This window comes from Melospiza melodia, chromosome 6 (assembly GCF_035770615.1).
Source record: "Melospiza melodia melodia isolate bMelMel2 chromosome 6, bMelMel2.pri, whole genome shotgun sequence".
Taxonomy (NCBI): domain Eukaryota; kingdom Metazoa; phylum Chordata; class Aves; order Passeriformes; family Passerellidae; genus Melospiza; species Melospiza melodia.
Window position 1 is genome coordinate 3,545,644 of NC_086199.1, and position 22,371 is coordinate 3,568,014.

At 47.9% G+C, this 22,371-nt stretch overlaps 1 protein-coding gene across 1 annotated transcript; it reads right to left on the bottom strand.

The window, feature by feature from the left end:
- Positions 1 to 633: 633 nt before the first annotated feature.
- Positions 634 to 22,371, bottom strand: GCH1 (GTP cyclohydrolase 1). Its single transcript, XM_063159656.1, has 6 exons — positions 22,059 to 22,371; positions 10,562 to 10,671; positions 8,335 to 8,390; positions 5,097 to 5,128; positions 4,110 to 4,194; positions 634 to 2,886 (listed from the first exon to the last, which is right to left on the bottom strand). The coding sequence occupies exons 1-6, from the start codon at positions 22,369 to 22,371 to the stop codon at positions 2,760 to 2,762; spliced, it is 723 nt and encodes a 240-aa protein (XP_063015726.1). The 3' UTR covers positions 634 to 2,759.

Below are 22,371 nucleotides of genomic sequence, written 5' to 3' on the forward strand. Positions count from 1 at the left end.
CAAACCCTGGGACCCCTTCCCTTGCCCTTGGGCTGCCCTGCTCATCACCAGTCTGCCATCCATGCATTTTGTATTTTTATTTTTTCCCCTGAATCCCAGCAGTATCTGCTTCCTGGGAGGCTGGAGGACAAGGAGGAATGGCTTTAAGCCCATCTACCCACCCTGGGGACAACTTTGGGGCAACCCAACCCAACCCAACCCAACCCAACCCTGGTTTCGCCTTCGAGGTTCCTCGTCACGGATGCTGATGGGATTCATCTGTTCAGGAACCAGGAATTTCCTCAGGTTAATGTGGGGTCCAGGACAGCTCAAGAAGAGCACAAAGGGTACAAGAAGAGTGTGAAACCCCCAGGCTCAATGCCAGGAGCAGCCCCTGCCCCTCACCACCCTGCTCCAGTGTTTCTGCTCTGGATTCCCCTGGCTGCAAGCAGCAGCATAAGAGAAGAAGGTGACAACAGATCCTGGAGGATTTTTTGCTTCCCATTCACCAGCTGGGGACTCCCCTGTGGAAAACAGCACCACCCAACCCAGCACCTCATCCATGAGTGAAAACCATCCCCACACGAGGGCAGGGAGCTCTGTCCCTTCCCCTGTGCAGAACCATCAGCTCCAGGACCCCAAGGATGCTCCCACTCCAAAGGAGAACATTTTGCTTTAATGTTTCAGAGACAATGCACTGGAGAGCAGCACAACAGGGGCTGTACATCCTTTACATATTTACACACGGGGTGTGGTTAAAGCTCCTGTGTCTGAACAATGCTGACATCCCAAAAAACTCACTGAGATCAACAACAGCAAAAAATGGGAACAAAATCCAAGGCCACGAGTAGAGAGAGGTGTGTTTTAAGGACTACAGGTCACATGGAAATAAAGAACAGTGGTGGTGCAACATGAACTTTATCCTGAATAGAGATAAGTGGTTAAAACACAACTTTTTTGGTGCCTCAGGACCCACACAGTGTTTTACAGAGATTTAATTCCCAAACTGAAGCAAGGAAAAAGAAATAAGTGTACTGGTGTGTGCCCCTTTGGTCCTCAAAATCTCCTTCCAGTCGAGCTAAAAGGAGAGGTTCACTGCCAAGCTCAGGCAAGAAAGGTTTAAGGCTTTTCAGCTGGAAATTTGTAACAAACTGAACTGAAAACTGAAATGCCATGGGGTTGGTGTGGCTTAGCAATGTGCAGCGCAGCTTGTTCACACCAGAGACAAACACTGTCCCAGCACCCAATCCTACAAACCCAGGGCAGAGGATGCTCCAAAAGATTCTTAAATAATGCTGTGAAGGCCCTCAAAGTGAAATTAGTGTAATTAAACACATGAGCTTGTTCTCCTTCAAAAAGCTCTTCAGGCCCAATCTGACCAGACGTGATTTTTATTTTTGTTTGCAACTGGAAGCAGGAGGGAGGAATGTTGGTGAGATGGAGCTGGGCAGAGCAGAAACTGCCCTGAGCTTCATGGACAGCTTGGATTGATGTCCACAGAGCAGAGAGAGCCCCGGGAACCCGCGGGCACCCAACCCCTGGCTCGCATCTGTTTCGCAAGCTCACTGTGAGCAGGGTGGTTCTCATTCGCTCCTCATCTTTTCCCAATTAAGAGTTGCAAAACACCCATTAAAACGGTAACAAAGCAGAAGTTCAGCCAAGTCCTGCTGGACTGAAACTTTTTGTACCAATTCTGCCACTTACAGAGGTTGCCACACACACAGGGGTGGGGGAAATGTGGTTTGATTCATCCTGGTGGCCCTGGAAATGCTTTTGTCAGCTGCTCTTATGAAACGAGAGCTGCTGTCACTCCAGGTTGCTCTGCCCTGGAATAACCCAACCTGTGGGCAGGGAGGGGAGGTACCTGGGCTGTGCTCAGGATTTCACGCCCACCTTTGGTCCAGCATTGGAAATGGAAACCTTGGAATGCTTGCAAATCTTCATTTTCACATTATCAGACTGATTTAAGCTTCTCAGTCTAACCCGTGAAAACCCAAGAAGGAAAGCTCAAGATATAAATATCATTAAAAACCTCTTTGGATACCTCAGTACTCTGCAGACAGACTCTGCAGGGTTTTTTCCTCTCCTCTGTTAAAGTTTCCTTAAAAACAGTAAGAGACTGACAGTTCAAGTGGTCAGAGCTTCTGAGGCACAGAGAAAAAGGTGCATAAACCCCTTTGTACTGAGACAGGGCTGTGCCCCAAATAATTCAGAAGTTGATTCCCTGCCTGTTAAGAGGATAGGAAAAATGGAGTTTACACATTTCTCAAACAAACAAACAAACAAAAAAAATACACAGAAAAGGAAGGTTAATACTAGCAAGAATATAAAACACACCAGAGGTAACAATTCAGAGGTATAACACACATATCCAGGTACTGAAACAGCCACTGCAGGACTTGCAATAAAACATAATTCAGTCCAATAATTCAGGACAATCCCAACCCTACAAAGATCCACATCCTTTCAGCTGTTTCCTGTGCTGCTCCACATTTATTCTGATAAACACAACATATCCATTTCACTCCTGAGCCCCACTTCTCTCCTGACTGCTGGATATTCTGCATCAAGGACGGAAGAACATTTCCAAACTCCTGTTTGTGGCATCAGTGGGAATCCAGGAGGAGCCTCCCCCATCCCACCTTCCCCAGGTGCCACCAGGAGCCTCTCACTGCACGGGGACCATGACAACAATTCACAACCATTGAGTCTAGAGCTGGGATGTGGGGACAAGGACAGACAGCGACACAGGACAGGACAATCCAGAGGGTGACACGGTTTCAGCTCCTGATGAGGGTCAGGAATTCCTCCCGGGTCTTGGGGTCCTCCCGGAACACGCCCAGCATGGTGCTGGTCACGGTTTTGCTGTTCATTTTCTGCACCCCACGCATCACCATGCACATGTGCCTAGGAGAGAGCAGAAAATCACGCCTAGAGAAAGTCAGGGCACCAGGAACACTGCTGGGGAAGGGAATCCCACAGGGAGAGATGGTTCTTACTCAGTTCTGGGAGGGTCACAAAACCTCCACAAGCAGAAAGGGCACCTGCAGCTCCTCAGCTGGGGAAGGGTCACATCCTCAGCCACTGAGCTCTGCCTGCCCTCTGATCCCAGGGAAATCCCACCTTCCCAAGGGGCACTCTGCTCACAGGACATGCCTGCTGCTGCTCCCAGGCTCTGACTGCTCCAGGAGGCAGCAGGAGCACAGGGCATGGACCTGGCGCAGTGGGGAAGCTCCTCCCTGCCACATCTCCACACAGGATCAGGCAGCTCCCACTTTAAATGTGAGCTCCAGCACATCAGGATCACTAATTTTTTATTACTAGTAGTAATAAGTTACTATTGATAGTGTTGTTGTTATTATTATTGTAATTACTAATCCCTCTGCCTGACAACCAAGCACAGCACAGAGCCACCATGCACCAGCCCTGCAGCACAGGGATCCCACGGACCAGGATCCCACCCATGGAACTCCTGGATCCCACCCATGGGACACCTGGGATCACACAGAGCTGGGATCCCAGACCTGGAACTCCTGGATCCCACCCCTGGAAGTGCTGGGATCACACCCATGGAACACCTGGGATCCCACAGATCTGAGATCTCACCAGTGGAACTCCTGGGATCCCACAGATCTGAGATCTCACCAATGGAACTCCTGGGATCACACAGAGCTGGGATCCCACCACTGGAACACCTGGGATCTCACCTGTAGAACTCCTGGATCCCATTCATGGAACTCCTGGGATCACACAGAACTGGGATCCCACCCTTGGAGTTCCTGGATCCCACCCTGGACCTCCTGGATTCCACCCTGGAGCTCTGAATCCACCCTGGAGCTCTGGGATCACACAAAGCCAGGATCCCACCCCTGGAACTCCTGGGATCACACAGAACTGGGATCCCACCCTTGGAGTTCCTGGATCCCACCCTGGACCTCCTGGATTCCACCCTGGAGCTCTGAATCCACCCTGGAGCTCTGGGATCACACAAAGCCAGGATCCCACCCCTAGAACTCCTGGGATCCCCTCCTGGAGCTCTGAATCCACCCTGGAGCTCTGGGATCACACAAAGCCAGGATCCCACACCTGGAACACCTGGGATCCCCCCCTGGAGCTCTGGTTTCACTCACGTGGCTTCCACGACGACGCCGACCCCGGCGGGCTGCAAGGCCTCAGTGATGGCGATGGCAATTTGTTTGGTAAGGCGCTCCTGGACTGGGGGAACAACGGGGAATTCAGGCTCCCAGAGGGCCAGGATGGTTTGGCTTGGAAGGGACATTCAGGCTCATCTCATTCCCATTCCAAACCCCCCACCATGGGCAAGGACACCTTCCAGCAGACCAGGGTGCTCCCAGCCCCGTCCATCCTCTTTTCCAATTGTATCCTGCAACAGAGCTTTTATTTTCTTGTTTATCCTTGGAGCCACCTTGCATTCCATCTCTCCAACCACAATTTGTTCTACCAGCTCCTCCATTTCCTATTTTGCAAGAGGATTTTCTTGCCTCTCTGCTCTGTTTCAATTTTTAATGTGTTTGTTCCCAACGTTCCTGCTGCACCATTCATTCCACACGCCCAATTTCTTTCCTTAGGGAAAGGAAGCTGAGATCAAAAATTAGCTTTGTCCTGCAAAGCTTCACTTCCTGCAGCTCCAGCACCCTCTATTCACCAGCCTGGTGGTCACTGAGACTTCTCTTGCCAAGACCAGGCCAAATTTAACCATGGAACAAAGGCAGCAGGATCAGCCCAGCCCAAGGTTTGGACCCTGCAGCTTCCTCTCCCTCTCAGGGGCAGGAGGCAGCTCTTGCTCCTTGCTCCAAGGATTCCTGAAGGCATCTCTCCAAATCTCTGCAGGAGAGCTCATCCCCAGCAGCATCCAACTGGTTTAGTTACTCCTGGCAGCTCTACCTGGAGCACTTTCATCCCTGGAATCAGTTCCAGGCTCCATTTAGTTCCCTAAGCAGAAGTTACCTTCACTGGGAATGCAGGGGCTAAGAACAGCAACATAACCTCTTCAAGAAACATTTTTCTCCCTTCTTAAACTCCACATCTACAGTTACCAGCCCCCTGCACTGAGTAGGAGAGGAGAGCATACAACAAACACCAAATTTCGTGTTTACCTTGTAATCTTCTACTGTATATTTCCACGATCCTAAAGGAGAAAGGAAAAAGACAATATTACAGTTATTCCCAGCTGGCCACTGGCTGATCCTCACAATTAAATTGGTGCTGCCAAAAGAGACCCCTGTGTGAATCCATGGCTGTGAGGAACATCTCAGCCTGCCCTTGGCACATCCCTGTGTGCAGGGACAGGTTCCCCCCACCTGCAGCACCAGGGATTATTTCAGGGCAAACCAGTCACTCCTCTGGTCTCCTTCTGCTGGTTTGCAATTCCTTGTATCCCCACCCACCTGCATCACACAGCTGTGGGGGAATTCATGTCCAAAATCTCCCTAATTTCTGAACATTTCCCTGTGTTTCAGACTGGACCAAATGCTGCCTTAAGGTCAGCTCAGATAATGGATGCCCAGAATGCTGGAATTGAGCAAGAAATGTTTGGGATTCTTGCATCTGACCACAAATTTAGCTGAGAACAATGAGACAGAATTGGCCTTATTTAAAACAGAATCTCTCCACCCACTCATATCTCACCCCATCCTTCACATTTCAGTGCAGGATCACCTCAATGGTCCCCTCCAGTACAACTCCAAATTTAAGCCATTGGTGGCAGTGGAAGTGACACCCAATGACAGCTCCAGAATCCACACATTTTAAAAAATCCATATAATTGCTCTGTAACTGCAGGGGCTGTTCATGCCAAGCTCGAATGCTTAATTACACTTCAAGTGGCCACAAAAAGGAGTTGCTGTAAAGCTTTGATACCTGTCTGGGCACACCAGACAAAAGCCAGACACTGGCTGGCAGCCTCAAGCATCACTTACAAGAATCATCCCTGACAATGAGACTCTCTTGCTGCTTTTGAGAGAGAATTAAATGCACAAACTGCCCTCCAGCAATGAAATGGTTGTGCTACAGCATCAAACAAAGCAACACAATATTTAGATTAACCATATGGATAGGAAACATGCTCAGATATTGCACAGAAGAAGTCCTAACAAGGTGTTTATGTAAAAACAGTTGTTTGAAAGAGCATTTTCAAGCCTGAGCTTAAAACCCAGGGAAAGATGTTTGTTTACTGAATGCAGGTCATCCACAACTACAGAAACTCACCACATAAAACTAATCCTATTATGAAAGATTAGGCCTAGAGCACCAGCAGCCTCACAAATCTTTGCTTGAACACTGGCTGCATTATGCAGGGCACCAAAGGCAGGCACAGTTTGACCCCCAAACCTCTTCATGGTGAGCACTCAAAAGTGAGAACATTTTGTTATACAAGAACCTAATCTCTTCATTATTGCAGAATATGGGAGTCTCACCCTCACTTTACACAGAGGCAAGATTTGAGATTTGGGCATAGTGCAGGAAGCCTTGCACATATTTTGATGCAGGTTTCCATTCTGAGGATAAACAGGAGGAAATTTTTATCTTTCCAGCACCATAGTCCCACTTGCATTAAAAAAAAAAATCCATGAAAAGCATTTTGGGCTCCTTTTTCCAGCTGCAGACAAGAGAGAAACAGAGACCAGAGCAAGCACAAAGCAGTGGGTGCACATTTCCAATGTGATCCTTGATGCTGCATGGGAACCCTGCAGAAATGAAACCCCGTGCTCAGGACAGTCTCTTCAGGAATGGATTCTCCTCAGAAATCCAACTCCAAAGAACAAACCCCCCAGCCCTGCCCCACCTGAAGACCCACCCAGAACTCAACACCAGCCATGGGATGCCACACACATCCCCAAATACGAGCAGCCAACAGGAGATGAGGATTTTGCCCAACAGCTGCAGGTCTGACAGCTCAGAACCCCAGCCTGCAACTCCAGCAGCTCCTACAGCCACAAAAAAAACCAAAAAAAAAAAAAAAAAGAAATAAAAAAATAAAAACCCACCAAAACAAAACAAAACCAAACCTCTTTCCAGCCTTTTAACCAGAGCAAAGCCCACTCCTAAATGCCTCCCTGCAATACAAATTTACACAGCAGAGATGTGAGATGTGACCTCCAAGGACCCTTCCCCTTCCAAACCCAACTCTGCTGTGCAAGCAGGGCCCAGAACAGATCTGGATCCCTTTAGGACATTTTGCTGCCATATCCTACAGGTTCCTTACCTGCTAAGGAAACCCAGCAGGCAGGCAGATTTGCAGGGCTAATTTCTCATCAGTGTTGCTGTAACTACAGCAGGATTAACAGACCCATCAGGGAAAGCAGAACCTATGTGGTGTTTTTGAGCTGCAGCCAAATTTTTACATTTGTTTCTCCACTCTGATCCCAAATAATCTGCTTATTGAAGGGATCTACCATCCTCTTCCTCACCAGCAGGAGAAAGTGTCACTTAAAAACAAGAGCCAGTGCAACAACTGATCCAAGGGAACTTGCTGAGGAAAAAAAGCTGTTTTACATACTAAATGGATTTCTCAAGTGCATCACAATTGCTTTGTTTCTTAGGCTGAACTTTATCTATAAAATCTACCCCACAGCACTCTCAGCAAGTTTGCAGTGAAAGAAAGAAATGTCACATTTTTTCTGAAGAGTCAGCTAAGAGATGAAAGCTTAAGATTGAATTTATATCCATGAAATGTGCTCATTTACGGATTTTTGCTCTTATTAGCCAATTTACACCCAAGTGGTAAAGAGCTGGAAATTCTCACTGGTTTTTTGTGGCTTGCCTTAGAACATAACCAAATTCTCTTGTTCTTTGCCTCAGAGCTCCCTGCAGACTCTGGGGGAACCTACAAAAGCATCAGGGCTCTGCTGCAGCCACTGGTGAGAATTAACACACAGCTCCAAGATTTATCCTGTCCTCTCCACACAAATAAAATAAAATAAAATAAAATAAAATAAAATAAAATAAAATAAAATAAAATAAAATAAAATAAAACAAAATAAAATAAAATAAAATATAAAAATAAAAATAAAAATAAAAATAAAAAATAAAATAAGATATAAAATAAAATAAAAAATAAAATAAAATAAAATAACACAAAAAAAAACAAACAAAAAAAACCAAACAAACAAACAAAAAAAAAAAAAAACAAAAAAAAAAAAAAAAAAAAAACAAAAAAAAAACCAAAAAAGAATCCCAAAACCAATGCTGAGGATTGGTCTAAATCCAAATCCAGGACACAAAGTGGGCTGAGCCTTAGAGGCAGAGGAGATTAACAAGATTAACAGATTAACACAGCTAGCACAGCCTGGAATCCTTTTTACAAATTAGCATCACTTTCATTAGAACACTTACCTGGCGAGCTTGCTGAGGCCGAGCACTTGTTTGTTGGGGAGATAACCAATGTGCACCTGGGCAGGGGAGAAGAGCCATTAACAGCAGCAAAAGCACCCTCCCAGGGGCAGGTGGAACTCATGCACAGACAATGGGATGTGCATTTGCCCCAGGACTGACTCTGGGACTGCCCAGAGGTCTCAGCAAGTGGGAGGAACATGGCACCACGCAAGCCTCGGGAACTGTGGAGCTGAGGCTGGGAGCATCTCACGAGGTCCTGGTGAAGAACAGGGGAGCTTTTCTGAGGGGCAGAGCAGTCACAGCTCTCCAGGAGCCAAGGCTCAGGTTCCAAGCCTCAGGAATGCTCCAGAACACTGCTGCATCTGGGTACAAAGGCAGTCTCTGTTACTCAGCACAGCACTATTTGTCTAAAATAAACATGCTTTTCTTCCAAGGCCTTAAATGGATTTAGGGAGAGGAAGGAAGAGGGACTGTGCTTTACTTGCAGTGAAAGTTCTGGTGGCAAGAAGTGCTTTGCCACCAAAAATCAGGCTGCACTTCCTGATTTGATTATTTCTCTTGTTTTAGTATCAGAGATCACTGGTGATTAACTCAGCTTCCATCCTGCTCAAATATGGATTTGCTGAACACGTACTTGAACTAAATTGGAAGGAGTTTAGCAGAAAAGTGCTCAGATATGGAGGGAAGGACATTTAGCTCCTTGTTTTTAGGAATCCACTGAATCCCAGTGGGTTCAGAGTTATAACAGATTATAAACCAGTCCTGTGCCACTGTACCAGAGACTTGGAAAATGAGCCAAGCTGGAGCAGGGCTGTGTCAGTGGGGGATTCTGGCTTTGCCTGGAGGCCCCATCTCAGAATCCTGTGCTGCTGCACCTGCAGTGGAGGCACCACAGTGCACCTGATCACCTGGCTAACTTGCTCATTCCTACCCCTCCTGTCAGGCAATCAGCCCACTGACACCTGGAAAGATACATGAAACATTTCAGACAGAGAGACACTGCTTAGAAACAAGCCTTGAATCCTGTTCCCCATATTTTTGCAGATTTCTCGATTTCCTGTAAGGCAGAACTGCAAGTGCAAGACCTACAGGTCACTGTTTGCAGCCTGTTTGGTGCACCCAGCAGGGCAATGGTTACTCTGAATATTCAGAGCCATACCAAGTCATTTTTAAGGATGAGTTGGTGTTTGTGAGGAGATTTCTCCAAACCACACAGGCTAAACAGCTGGATGTAAAAAAAAAAAAAATGCACACATTGCCACAGGAGTAACAGGGAGAATATACACAGTGCACACAACCAAGAGTAACAGGCACAACAGAAAGCTTGCACAGAAAAAGAGGTTATCCTGTTCTCCAGTATGAAATACCAACAACAAGAAAAGACAGCAGACAAACCTGAATTGACTCAGCTAAATAAACAGCTGGTTTCTGTTCATGTATTTTATTATGGGGAGACAATTTGCTTGGAACATATGTGGCACTGATTGAATTTTACAGACAACACAAGCACGTGCTGCTCTTGGACCTGTGAGCACCTCGTGGTAACAGATGGCTCAGGCTGAGCTCCATCCTCTGTGCTGAGAAGGGACTGAAGAGGCTGAGACGTGCAGCTCCCACTCAGAACTCCTCATCGCCTCTACAGTGGTTAACTGGAGAAATTTTATCTTCCTGAAGTTGTTGGGAATACAATTCCAGCACCCTGTGAAGCACCAGCCCCTTTCACAGGACTCCCCAATCAAGCACTGCCAGATTTGGCCACCCTCTGCCTGACCTGGCTCACATAATTAAGGCAGGGCTGCTAATGAGTGTGTTCCACTCACAGGGGGCTTCAGAGAGATGGATGTGCTCTGGATAGCTCTGAGCCAGGAGCTAAATCCATGACAGAGCCAGTGTGCAGGGTGAGCTGGTTTAATATCGAGATGTCTGCCCTCAAGGCTTGCTGCTGCTTCATGGAGAAGAGCTTTGATATGAAATGTCAGAAACCATTAGATTACTTAGACTAGCAAAGGTTGAGCATTATATTTCAGGAGCTTAAATTCAAATAAAAGCTCACATTAAGGAGACCTTCCTTATTTGTATTCTGAAGATTAAACTTCTAGGACTGTAGCCGTAAGCAGCGAGTACTTACAGCCTTAAAAAGCTTTGTAGCTACAGCTGCAAAGTCTTTTACATATCCTTAAGGTCTTTTACTGTGCATTCCCACATTTGTTCTGTGAGGGAGAGTTACCTTTCCAACAAATGGAACGAGGTGATGCTCACACAATGAGAACATGTCTATGTCCTTCACAATTACCATCTCATCATGGTCTTCGTCGAAGATGGCGTCGTTCAGGACATCTGAAATCAAACATCTGCATTAAAAATAAACCCAAAAATCATGGCAGGCTCTTCCAGACAAGAAGAAAGCTTGTAGCAAGGGCAGAGCTCTCTCAGGGCTGTAGATTTTAGGGTTAAGGTGTGGAGGGAAGTGAGGAGTAACATCACAAGCAGTTTTGGTTTGGGTACAATCACACATTTGCCCTGGTGTCACCCTGCCTACGTGCTGCACCAGAAGTCAGCCTGGAGTGTTCTATTCAATTAATAGCTCGAGCATGGGTTAGAACAGGTCTGGTCTCTGCAGAATTACTGACATCTTTAGAGCAATTAACAGCTGACACTGTGGGCTTCCAGCCGTGCTTCCAGCAAGCAAAGCCAGCCTGAGGTCAGGGAAAACCTAAAAATCCACCACAGTGGTTCCTGCAAACATTTAACAGCAGCATTGCTGTCTCCAAGAAGGCTTTGCAGGCAAATTTCATCCTGCAGCTGTTCAGGTACACACAGAAGTCAGAAACACATCTGGGGAGAGATTTGCTGTCCTGATCTGAAATGGGCAGACACATCCACACTCCAGCCTAATTCTGCACCTCAGAGTCGGCAGAAAAGTGAGGTGTGGAAACTCCCACTGAGACAGGAGGGAGAAGAGACAGCTCAGTAAAAAAGGAGCACATAACATGACACCTGGCTAATCTCAGAATGGATCCTCAGTTGATTTTCCACTTTCATCAGTCACTTGACAAATCCCCAAACAATCCTGGCACATCAGTCTCCACAGAGATTGCAGGCACCTGAACCATGCTCAGAGATCTTAAAAGTAGAATAATCCCAAGCCAAGAACCCAGGTCTTTTGAAGAACAAGAAAGAAAGTTATGTAGGAAGGAGAAACTTGCAGGAGACAACCACCTGTACAGGTGGGCTGATAACAGGGACAAGGAACTCTGCAAACAAATTCAGCTGGGAGCCACACTGGCTCCTTGGAGCTCCTTCCAGGAAAGCAGAGTCCCACACACCACAGGCAGAGCAGGGCACTCAGGGACTGCCCTGCAAGCACCAGGGAGCACCTGCAGGGCTGGTGACACAAACCCAAGGGTGGTGGTGACACAAACTTAGTGATGGTGACACAAACCCAAGGGTGGTGGTGACACAAACTTAGCGATGGTGACACAAACCCAACGGTGGCGGTGACACAAAGCCAACAGTGATGTCTGCTCTGCTTGCCTTGGTGCCTTCCCCACACACACACATCCAGCTAATGGCCACCATCTGCTGTCGATAAGGGATCATCATCACGGAGCATTTTAATTTCCTGCCTGCTATCAGCCCTGCACAGGTAACCCTGGAAACGCGCTCCGCCTGCGACACGGGATCCTTCCTGAGCAGGGCTGGCAACCAAGGCAGGCAGGATGAATCCCAGGAGGGTTTGGATCAGGTCAGAGGGCTGGAATAGGGGCATGAAAAAGGCCAGGGAACAGCTCTGTGAAAGCACATAATTCTGATCTTTGAATTTCTGGGTTTAAACCGAGCGCCGCTGGAGAGGGTTTTGATTGCATGGGCAGCATCAGGTACATGTATAATCATGAATTCAGCCAGGCAAAGGGAGAGCCCAAAAGAGAGGACCTGAACAGGCTCACAGGAGAGGGAAGGGGAGGCAGAGCAGCACTCTGAGTGCTGAGCTCCCTCCTGCAGCACTCTGCAGCCGTGCCATTTCCACAGCTGAAAGGCAAACAGTGGCTGCACAAAACCTGCTGCTGTGGCCAGAGTTATTAAACCAAAATCCAAACAGATCCATGAAGCATCTCCAGAGTGACTGCTGCTGTTATTAGACCCCCAGCTCAGGTCACACCAGCCTCACCAGGAGCATATCAGAGCCTGATGTCAGATATGGATTTACGTCAGCGCACGAGCAAAGCAGATTGTTCAGAACAGCCAGAAATGGCCAAATTCTCATTAAGAGTCCTGGTGTGTGACACAGAGCAGAGCTACAACAGAAGGTGCTTCACTCCTGAAGCCTCAAATCCACGTGTATATGGATGGATATACACTAAATAAAATATAAAATATATATTAGCAGGTCCTCACAAACTTTCTCTCCCAGCTGTGTTGTATCATGGGCACAGCTCAGGGGAGAAAAGAGAAGTTTTAGTGACCTCAGAAGTACCACACAGGCAACTCCAGGAACAAAAGGCACCCTGCATCCCTCTCAGGGCCAGAGCAATCAAACAGAAGCAAAAAGAGCACCCATCCTTCTTGCACATCCCCTCCAATGCCACAGCTCAGCCTCAGCAGCATGGGCAGTGCCCCAGCACAGCCAGGGGAGTTTCAGAGGTAAGAAAACACATCTGCACATCAAGAATTGCAGCCACAGAGCTGTGAGGAGCTTCAAGCTTCTTATTTATGGTGGTCTTGCCATTTTTTGCATCTTTTATTTATTTATTTAATATTATCAGCAAGTCGCAGCCAAGTGACAGACAACGCCGGCACTGTGCCTGCAGTGAGTTGGGCTGATTTTGTCAGCACCAGCTACTCCCTGAGAAGAAGGCCCACAAAGGAAGAAACCAGCTCAGTGTTAGGACCTCCAAAAACTCCTCCACAAGTGCCAGGTGATGCAAGGGCACAAAGGTAAAACCAAGTGTGAGGCTGAAGGCCACCACCTGAGTAAATGGCCACCGTCTTGAGTGGTCACCTCTCCCTATTCTGCTCCAGTCTCTGCTTCACAAGTGTCTGTTCCTGAAAATCAGCCCAGCTTGAACCCTGCCCATCCCTACACCTCCCCCTTTGCAGCCCAAGCCCATGTTGATAAAAGCAGAGTGAGCAGAGCATCTTTCCACAGCTGCTTCTCCCTGTGTCCCACTGTTGGCAGTGATCACACAGGAGACACTTCCCTGGCACAGACTCAAACACCTTGTGCAGGGAGGCCACACCATCTTATCTAAATTTGTCCGGGGTTTTTAGGTTTTTCTTAAAGATTTTTTTTAATTTTTTCTAATTTTTTCCGTTTGCAATAGCATCAAACAGGGCTCATAAAAGCTCAGCCTGTGTACTGCAGCACATGTTCTGGAAAATTTAACAGAGCTGAAAGGACAGGAGGGGAAATAACCTCAGACTAAACAGGGCAGAAGCAAAGCTGGGGACAAATTTTTGCCCCTTTTCCCATTCTTTCACTCTACCTACCAGACCATGCTTCCCTAGTTTGACTTCATGGTTTGTACAGAGAGTTTGTGCTCTCTAAATCATTCCAGCTGAATTTTCCTTCAGCCAAAAGTTCAGCTCCTGGTGCAAAAACTTCATTGGGCTGTTGAAACTAAACAGCCACCTGTGCTGCAAGTTAACTCCTGAAACAGAGCAGAATTAATTTGCCCTTTATCTTCAAAAAAGAGCTGATAAAATGAAAAATCAGAACTGGGTGAAGACAGAATGAGAAAGACCTTTCAGGATTCTGCGTCAGAGCTCGGCAAAGACACCTGTTGCTATAGAAACTATTTGCATGGCTTTAATGTGACACAGGACAGCAAAAGCACCTCTGGCAACGAGAGAAGGCAGAGCCCCCCCAGCACGGGCTCGGGAGGTGAAGGGGAGGAGGGATGGCAGCACTGCAGCAGCTCACAGCATCCAGAGCTGCCTTTTGCACTGTGCTGGAGTGAAGTGATGCAGGCTGCTCCCACCAGGGGTTTAAGCACTTCCCTGTGGTGTTCAGCTGCCTCACAGCTGCAATTTAAGTGCAGGTTGCTCAGTGCCAGCAGGATCAAGGCAGCCTCAGGAGCTCTCTGGAGCTCATCCATCCATCCTGGCAGGGACAGAAGGACAAGGCTCTCCTGACCCCATTTCACAGGTCCTGGCTGTCCCCTCTGTCCCTCTCTCTCCACAGTGACAGTGCCACAGGCAGGGCAGGAATGGGCCAAGGCAGGATCACATCCTATGGGACAACTCACACCCCCCAAACAAACTAATGTGACAGCGTTCACAGGGGTCTGAGGATGAGGGGAGAGACAAGGATTGACTCCATGTTTCAGAAGGCTTGATTTATAATTTTATATTTTATATATATATATATATATTATATATATAAATATATAATATTTATGATATATATTACATTAAAACTATACTAAAATAATAGAAGAAAGGATTTCATCAGAAGGCTGGGCTAAGAATAGAAAAGAAAGAACGAATAACAAAGGCTTGTGGCTCAGACAGAGACTCCGAGCCAGCTGGCTGTGATTTGCCATTAATTAGAAACAACCCCATGAGAGCAATCCCAGATGCACCTGTTGCATTCCACAGCAGCAGATAACCATTGTTCACATTTTGTTCCTGAGGCCTCCCAGCTTCTCAGGAGGAAAAATCCTAAGGAAAGGATTTTCCATAAAAGATGTCTGTGACAAGTAAAGCAGTGTCTGAGCTCAGGCTCCTCCAGAACACAGAGTCACCCCCAAAGCAGTGGCAGGGAGCTCACGTGGGCCAGGAGCAGGTCATGGTTTGGTCATTGCCCCAGAAGAGCAGTGCCAGGAGCCAGCCAAGGTTAAGGTCTTTAAGGCAGAAGCACCTGGGCAATGCTGTAGATGTTTCTGGTTGTCTTTCCCAGAGTCCCTCCCCAGCTGAGGACAGATGTGACTGCACCAGGAGACACCAGTTAACAGCTGGATGTGTGGCAGGGAAACCAGCAGGGTCAGGATGAAATCTGGAAAGGAACCGCTGGAAAAACCTCTCAGCTACTGCTGGATAAGCAGTAAAATGTAAAGTTAAACCTGGCTTTGTTTTTCGTTATTCATGTGATGACATTACAGGTAATTGTAGTTAGGGAAAAAATTCCAGACAAGCAACAAGAAAATTAGTGCAGCCTTTGAGTATGAAAAAGGCACCAGGAATTTGTGATGCATTCAGAGAGCCAGGCTATAAAAGCTTTAATGTAAAGGGCTTGTACTGCTGCAGAAAGTGAATGACTTCAGGTTGCTAAGAAAAGGAGGCTCTGGGTATGTCATTTGCTTCAAGATGTCTTGAAGAGCTCTAGAAAGAGGCACAGCCTGAGATGCCACATGACTGTTGAAATAGGCAATAGGGTTCAAAAGATGCTGAGAAATGAACACTTGTGATAACACACCTTCTAGCAGAAACCAGGAGAAACCTTAGACACAAAGGAATTTACAAGTTTCTGGCTACTTTTTCAGATTTCATCACCAAAGCTCTAGAAACAGACACCCAGCTTCAGACAGGGACATTTGCTTCAGAAGCAAAGCTCAATCCCTCAGTTACCAGGAGGGAGGTGAACCAGACATGTGGTTCAAGGGACATTTCATAGAAGCAAAGATAAAGGAGCAGCATTATTGCTCTTCAGCTAATTCTGGCTGTGATTTGTACAGATTTGTTTATTTTCCTGTGAGATACCCTCCATGTTGTAGGGAGACTGGAGTCTATTCATAACAGACCAGCTCCTGCAGACAGATGAAGCCAAGATTAGGTTCTAGAAGTTGTCCTCTGACAGGAGGTTTATTAATGTGAGGGAAAGCAGCATTATGGAGATGCTCATTAAAATGTATCAGGATTTTTCAATAACCATTTCAATGTCCCATGTGACAGAAGGTGCTCACCCACACTTCTTTCAGAAACTGAAACAAAGGAAAAATCAAAAACAAAACTCTTTAGAAGAGCAACATGAAAGATCAGAAGCCTGCAACAGCTCATATCCAAGAGGTCACAATATTTAATAAATTCCTAACAAAACCCAACCAAGCTTAGTGTTACTTGAGCATTGACAGGAAGGGCAGATGATCCAGGAAAATCCCAGTTCCCAGAAGTTTCACTGCAATTAGTGTGTGTTCAAGCATGGTAGGCATCCCTTCTGTGGGGGCAGAGGTTGAAGAAACCCCAAAAAACCTCTCTCTGAACAGCCCTGTATTTCCCACCCTCTGATTTGCCCTGGCTGGAGCAGAGCAGGGCTGAGGTTTCAGCTGTTGACAGATCCCATCCATGTGCTCATGGATGAGCCAGCAGCTCCTCAGTTCCATGAAACACGTGCCATGGGCTCATTGATGAGCCAGCAGCTCCTCAATTCCATGAAACACATCCATGTCCTCACGGATGAGCCAGCAGCTCCTCAATTCCATGAAACACATGCCAGGTGCTCCAGCAGCTCTTCAGTTCCATGAAACACGTGCCATGTGCTCATGGATGAGCCAGCAGCTCTTCAGTTCCATGAAACACGTGCCATGTGCTCATGGATGAGCCAGCAGCTCCTCAGTTCCATGAAACACGTGCCATGTGCTCATGGATGAGCCAGCAGCTCCTCAGTTCCATGAAACACATCCATGTGCTCATGGATGAGCCAGCAGCTCCCCAATTCCATGAAACACATCCATGTCCTTATGGATGAGCCAGCAGCTCCTCAGTTCCATGAAACACATCCATGTGCTCATGGATGAGCCAGCAGCTCCTCAGTTCCAGGAAAGCACAGCAGCTCCCCAGCTCTGGCAAAGGGCAGGGCTGCTGATCAAACAGCCTTGTTTGCTCAAGGCACTGTGTGTTTTGACACAGCAATGCTTAGCACCTCAGCACAGCAAACCAAGCAGCCTGGAAAAATTTAGGAGCTTACACCATTGTTGTCCTCTATAAAAATACCAAATCCACTAGAAGAAAAGATTATTAAGGTTGAATTTTTTCACCCCACAGTGTAGGAAAAGCATACAAACTGATGAGTGAGGAAATGACCTAACTAGTTTATTGCTTTGAAATAAAAGGTGCCCAGCAGAGTCACTTGCCTTGCAGCCTTTCAAACCCCAGAGGTCCAGGAAGCAAAGTCATCCCCTCCCAGTATTTCTGATTTTCATTTCCCTGCTGAACACACTGAAAAGATGGGTGAACCTGCCAGCATGCCTGAGAGCTGCTCACATGAATAAAGGCTGGGAGAGTCCCCTGGCAGCAGCTCCCACCATCACCAAGCCCAGACTGGTGACCAAGTTTTGCTTTGAGTGTTTGTGGCTGATGAGAACAACTTAACTTAACTTCCTCCTGCAGATACAGCTCGTCCAGGCCTGTGCCTAATGTTTCCTGCAGGATTACACAATACAAACCACTCATTTATGATTCACCTTACAAAGGCAGGATCACTGACACTGTTTCTGTAACTTACCAGTTGCTTGGGTCTGAAACCTTCAGTTTCAGTTGAGTTAGTGCTGTCTGCAACCTTGTATATCCATTTATTCTCATTTATTCTCATTTTACACTCATTTGCTGCCTTTGCACACACTTGTGCTTTGCAGTATTTATTGTCAGACCCTCAGACAGCACCTCTGAGGATGCCATGAAGCCTTTAGTAAAAGGAGGGACAAGGTTTGACAAGGTTTGTGTAGCAGATATCTGCCTGAACCAGCTCTCAAAAAGCTGAAGGCACAGCCCTGCAGTTTACCCTCACCAGCCAAGGGGGCTGTTCTGAAATACAATTTACACTCAGAATTTACACCCAGAAATAGGAAGCTGATAGATCTGACCCTGGAAAAGAACAGATGTTCTTGGATGCTGGCACAGAAACACTGCATGAAATTGGGAGTTACTTTTTTGGTGACTTTCCTGCTCTGCCTTCCTTACCAACACATTGAGAGGTTTCTGTTGCAGCAGCTGCCAGTCTACACCAATGCTGGAGTGTCTGCACTGAGCTGTCAGGGTTTTTAATCTGGTCCCCAGGTGGGTTTTATTTGAAATCACTAGAGGCATTCTTGCCAAGTGTGATGACTGGTACTACAGAGTGGGAACAGCACATTTGAATACATCCTGTCAATGAAAGAGGTTGAGGCCTTTGGTAAAGCCAGGATTAATAAATGACAATCTGGAATTAACAGAAAGAGCCAGATACAGATATTTAACAAGTAAACTCTGCTAATGGCTCTGACACAGCCCTGAGCAGCTGCAGAGCACAGATAGCAGAGATGAATGGAGGGTAAGGCAGAACAGCCACTCTGCACTGCTGAAAACAAGGCAGGAAATACACAGAGTAGAAGCTGGAAAGCAGAATCAGCTTCTCAGCTGCTCACAAATCTGAATGGAGAGACAGAATTCAGGTGTTATCTTCCCTACCATACTACAAAGCTAAGCTCTGGGAAATACAAACATACAAATACAAGCAGGTGTCATGGAAGCCAAGTGACAACACCCAGCACAGGAGATCAAATGACAGCACGTTTAACTATGCTCCAGGTTGTTATTATTATTATTATTATTATTATTATGTTCTCAGACACACAGAAGCCAAAAAGCTCATGGAATGGTTTGGGCTGGAAGGGATCCCTAAAGGCCATCCCCTTGCAATAACACAGGGAGGGAGGTGAAAGCCAAGCACACCCAACACAGACCTGGCAGTGCACAGCAGCTTGACACTCTCAGGAGACAACAGAGCTGGGGAAGGGTCTGGAGAATCCCTGAGGGAGCTGGGCAGGGGCTCAGCCTGGAGCAAAGGAGGCTCAGGGGGCCCGTGTGGCTCTGCACAGCTCCTGACAGGAGGGGACAGCCATGGGGATGGGGCTCTGCTCCAGGGAACAGGGACAGGACAAGGGGAAATGGCCACAAGTTGTGCCAGGGGAGGTTTGGATTGGATATTGGCAAAAATTTCTTCACTGAAAGTGTGATTAGGCATTGGCACAGCCGCTCAGGGCAAGGGTGGAGTGCCCATCCCTGGAGGGATTTAAAAGCTGTGTGGATGTGGCACTCAGGGACAGGGCTCAGTGGTGGCCTTGGCAGTGCTGGGGAATGGTTGGACTCGATCTCAGAGGGCTTCTCCAACCTAAACAATTCTACAATTTGGGTGTATATATCACATCTTCCTTTGTGTTCCTTTATGAAAATGAAAACTCCATCAGACACTAATTGCTTCCCCCTCCCCAGGGCAGATGCTGCAGCAGACGAGGTCACAGGGCTGATTTTAAAGCCTGTCCCTGTTGTGCCATTCACTGCCCTGGGCCACCTGTGTCACTCCCTCCTGGCTGCACCTCCAGCCCTGTGAGCTCAGCAGGGACCTGTTGCAACACACACACACACACACACACACTTTGGCCATGTGGCTGTACAACTACCACAACCACAGAGCTTTTACCTGAGGAACCTCTCCTGGGAGGATGGAACTTGCAGCTATTGTGAGAGCCCCTCATCTTATGCCTGCTGCAGGGATAAAATGGAAACACTCCTCAAAACACACCCTGCAAATCCCTGCTTTAACCTCTGCCTACCCAGACAGCTGCACAGGAGGAGCTGAACAAGCTGCAAAAAAAAAGCCTGGGAAAACAAGAGGTCAGGGCTGCTTCCTGTCAGGATTTTGGGGAGGGTTTGGGCTGGTTTTGGTTCATTTTCTTTTTCACTTACTGGTCCAGTTGCCAGCCTGGCCAGGCAGAGAGCTGGATTAGTATATCCAAGGGAACAGCACAGGATGCTGCAGCAGGGACAGCAGCAGTCCCAAAGCTACTCTTGTGCCCAAATGTTCTGTAGGATTCATCAGTCATTTAAAACTCTGTAAGAAGACTTCACTCATACTGATTCTCCTAACAAACTCTCCATCCACCGCTTGCTTTGCTCTCTGCTGTGGGCTTGTGCTTCAGCTGCAGCTCTTCCTTCTGTCTGGCTGGGAAAAGTGGAAGCTGAGCATCCTGCAAGAAGGGGTGAGCAGCTGGAAAGTAAAAGGATTCCCCACCTGACACAGGAAGGAATGTTAGTGTCCCAGCCTGACATGATTTCCTAAAAAGAAAGAAGCAGTCCAGGAGCAGAGCACGAGCAGTGACATTTTCTGTCCTTGGATATAATACAGCTCTCCCCCATGGATAATCAGAGGAGGGGAGTATCAGAACTACTCTGCTTAATTAAATGAATGTGAGAGATTAGAAAATCCCAGAGAACCCAGCTTGGAGCAGAAAAAAGTTTTTAAAATTACTTCAGGTAACGCGAGCACACAAAACTGGCAGCAAGGTAAGAGAGGACTTGAGAAGGGCAGCAACCTCATCCAGGTTCAGCACAGAAATTGGTGCTCAAGTTATCACTGGAAACATTCCCTGTGCTAGAGCCTGGCAGGATGGCTGAGAGACCTCCTGTGTTTTACAGCAGGAAAGTTAATCCCAGCAAACAAAAGACGAAACCTAATGAAACCTCACCTCAAACGCACCGTGCAGCAGGACTAAGAGAGGAACAAGGGGCCCAGAGCTGCTCCCAGCTGTGAGCCAAAAACCTGGCTTGATCTGAAAGGCAGAGCAACTTCCAGGGCAGAAATGCTGTTCCTGGGACACAACAGTGGCACAAGAGTTTAAGCTGGCCGTGAGTAAGTGAATGCTGGAAGTTGTAGAAATCTGATTTCGAAAGAGCCAACAGCAGAGAAATAAAAAAGAAACTAAACACAAGCCCCAGCCTTTAAGTTGAAGCCCGGTGCCCTTAGAAAAGGGCTCTGATGTGGCAGCAGGAGCTCCCTGATGCCATCAGCAGCACAGTGCAGCCTTTGCTTTGGGCAAAGCATCCTGATGGAGCCTGGGGCAGGCTCAGCACCCCAGTGCCGATTCCAGAGAGCAGGGCAGGAGCAGCCCTTGCTCAGCCACACTCAGGGATCCTTGCTGGCTCTCTCTGCATCCCTCACTGACAGGAACTCGCCTTTACTGTAAGAAGGAGCAGAAAGGGGAATTCCCAAGCTCTCCAGGCTCTTTTTTACTGTTTGTACTGGGTACAGTCCTTAGCCAAGAGGCTGAGAAGAGGAAAAGTGATGTAAAAAGATGCATTTTCAAGCAGTATTTACCCTGCATTGGAGTCATGAGTTGTTGATGAGAACATATCCCAGCCAGTTCCTTTCCTCACACCCTCACCCAGCAAGCAGGGACACACACCTGGAGCAGGGATGTGAACCTGGGGCTCCCCTCCACACCTGCACTTGCTGCTGGGACCCTGAGATGGGGAAGGGATCTCCCGGTCCTCTTCTTTTCTCCTCACCTCGCTTTCTTAAGTTTCATTCCCACCTTTGAAAAACCTCACTTGATTAAAACATCGGCATAACGGGACTTTTCCTGAGAAAACTCAAACCCCTTCTGTCTGCTAATGGGAATAAACCTGGATTGGATTGGGTTGGATTGGATTGGGTTCCCACCCTGTCCGAGCACAGCCGGGGAGGGAGGAAGGACGGAACCCACGAGTTCCTACGCCAGGGCAGGAAAAGTTTCCATCGGAAGAGAGAAAGCAAAAGCACTTGCTGTGCTCGCCCAAACGAGAGGCTTGCGACAGAATGGAAACTTTACCTGCACGGAGTTTAATTAAAAAACACCCGAGATATTTGGGGAGGGAGAGGACAGCGAGGCACACAGGCGATAACGAGCTGGGTGACGCGGTGACAGGACAGCGATCAGTTCTCATCAATTGATCAATCCCAGCTCCATCCCCGCGGCCCCGGGAGCGCTCCCTACCCGCGATGGTCTCCTGGTAGCCCTTGGTGAAGAACTGCATGGCCGTGGCCGCCCTCCAGGGCGTCTTGAGCAGCCCCTGCCGCTGCGGGTCCTCGCCCAGCGCCCGCAGGATGGAGGTGTACGCGGCGGCCAGGCCGGGCAGGCTCAGCTCGTTGTCCTCCTCGCTGCGGGGCCGCTCTCCCCGCCACCCTTCCCCGCTGCCGCCGCTCCCGGTGCCGGTGCCCGGGGCCCCGCGCGGTTTCTCCGCGGCCGCGGGCGGGGAGGGCGGCGGCTCCCGCCGTGCGCACCCGTTCCAGCCCCGCGCCGCCTCCAT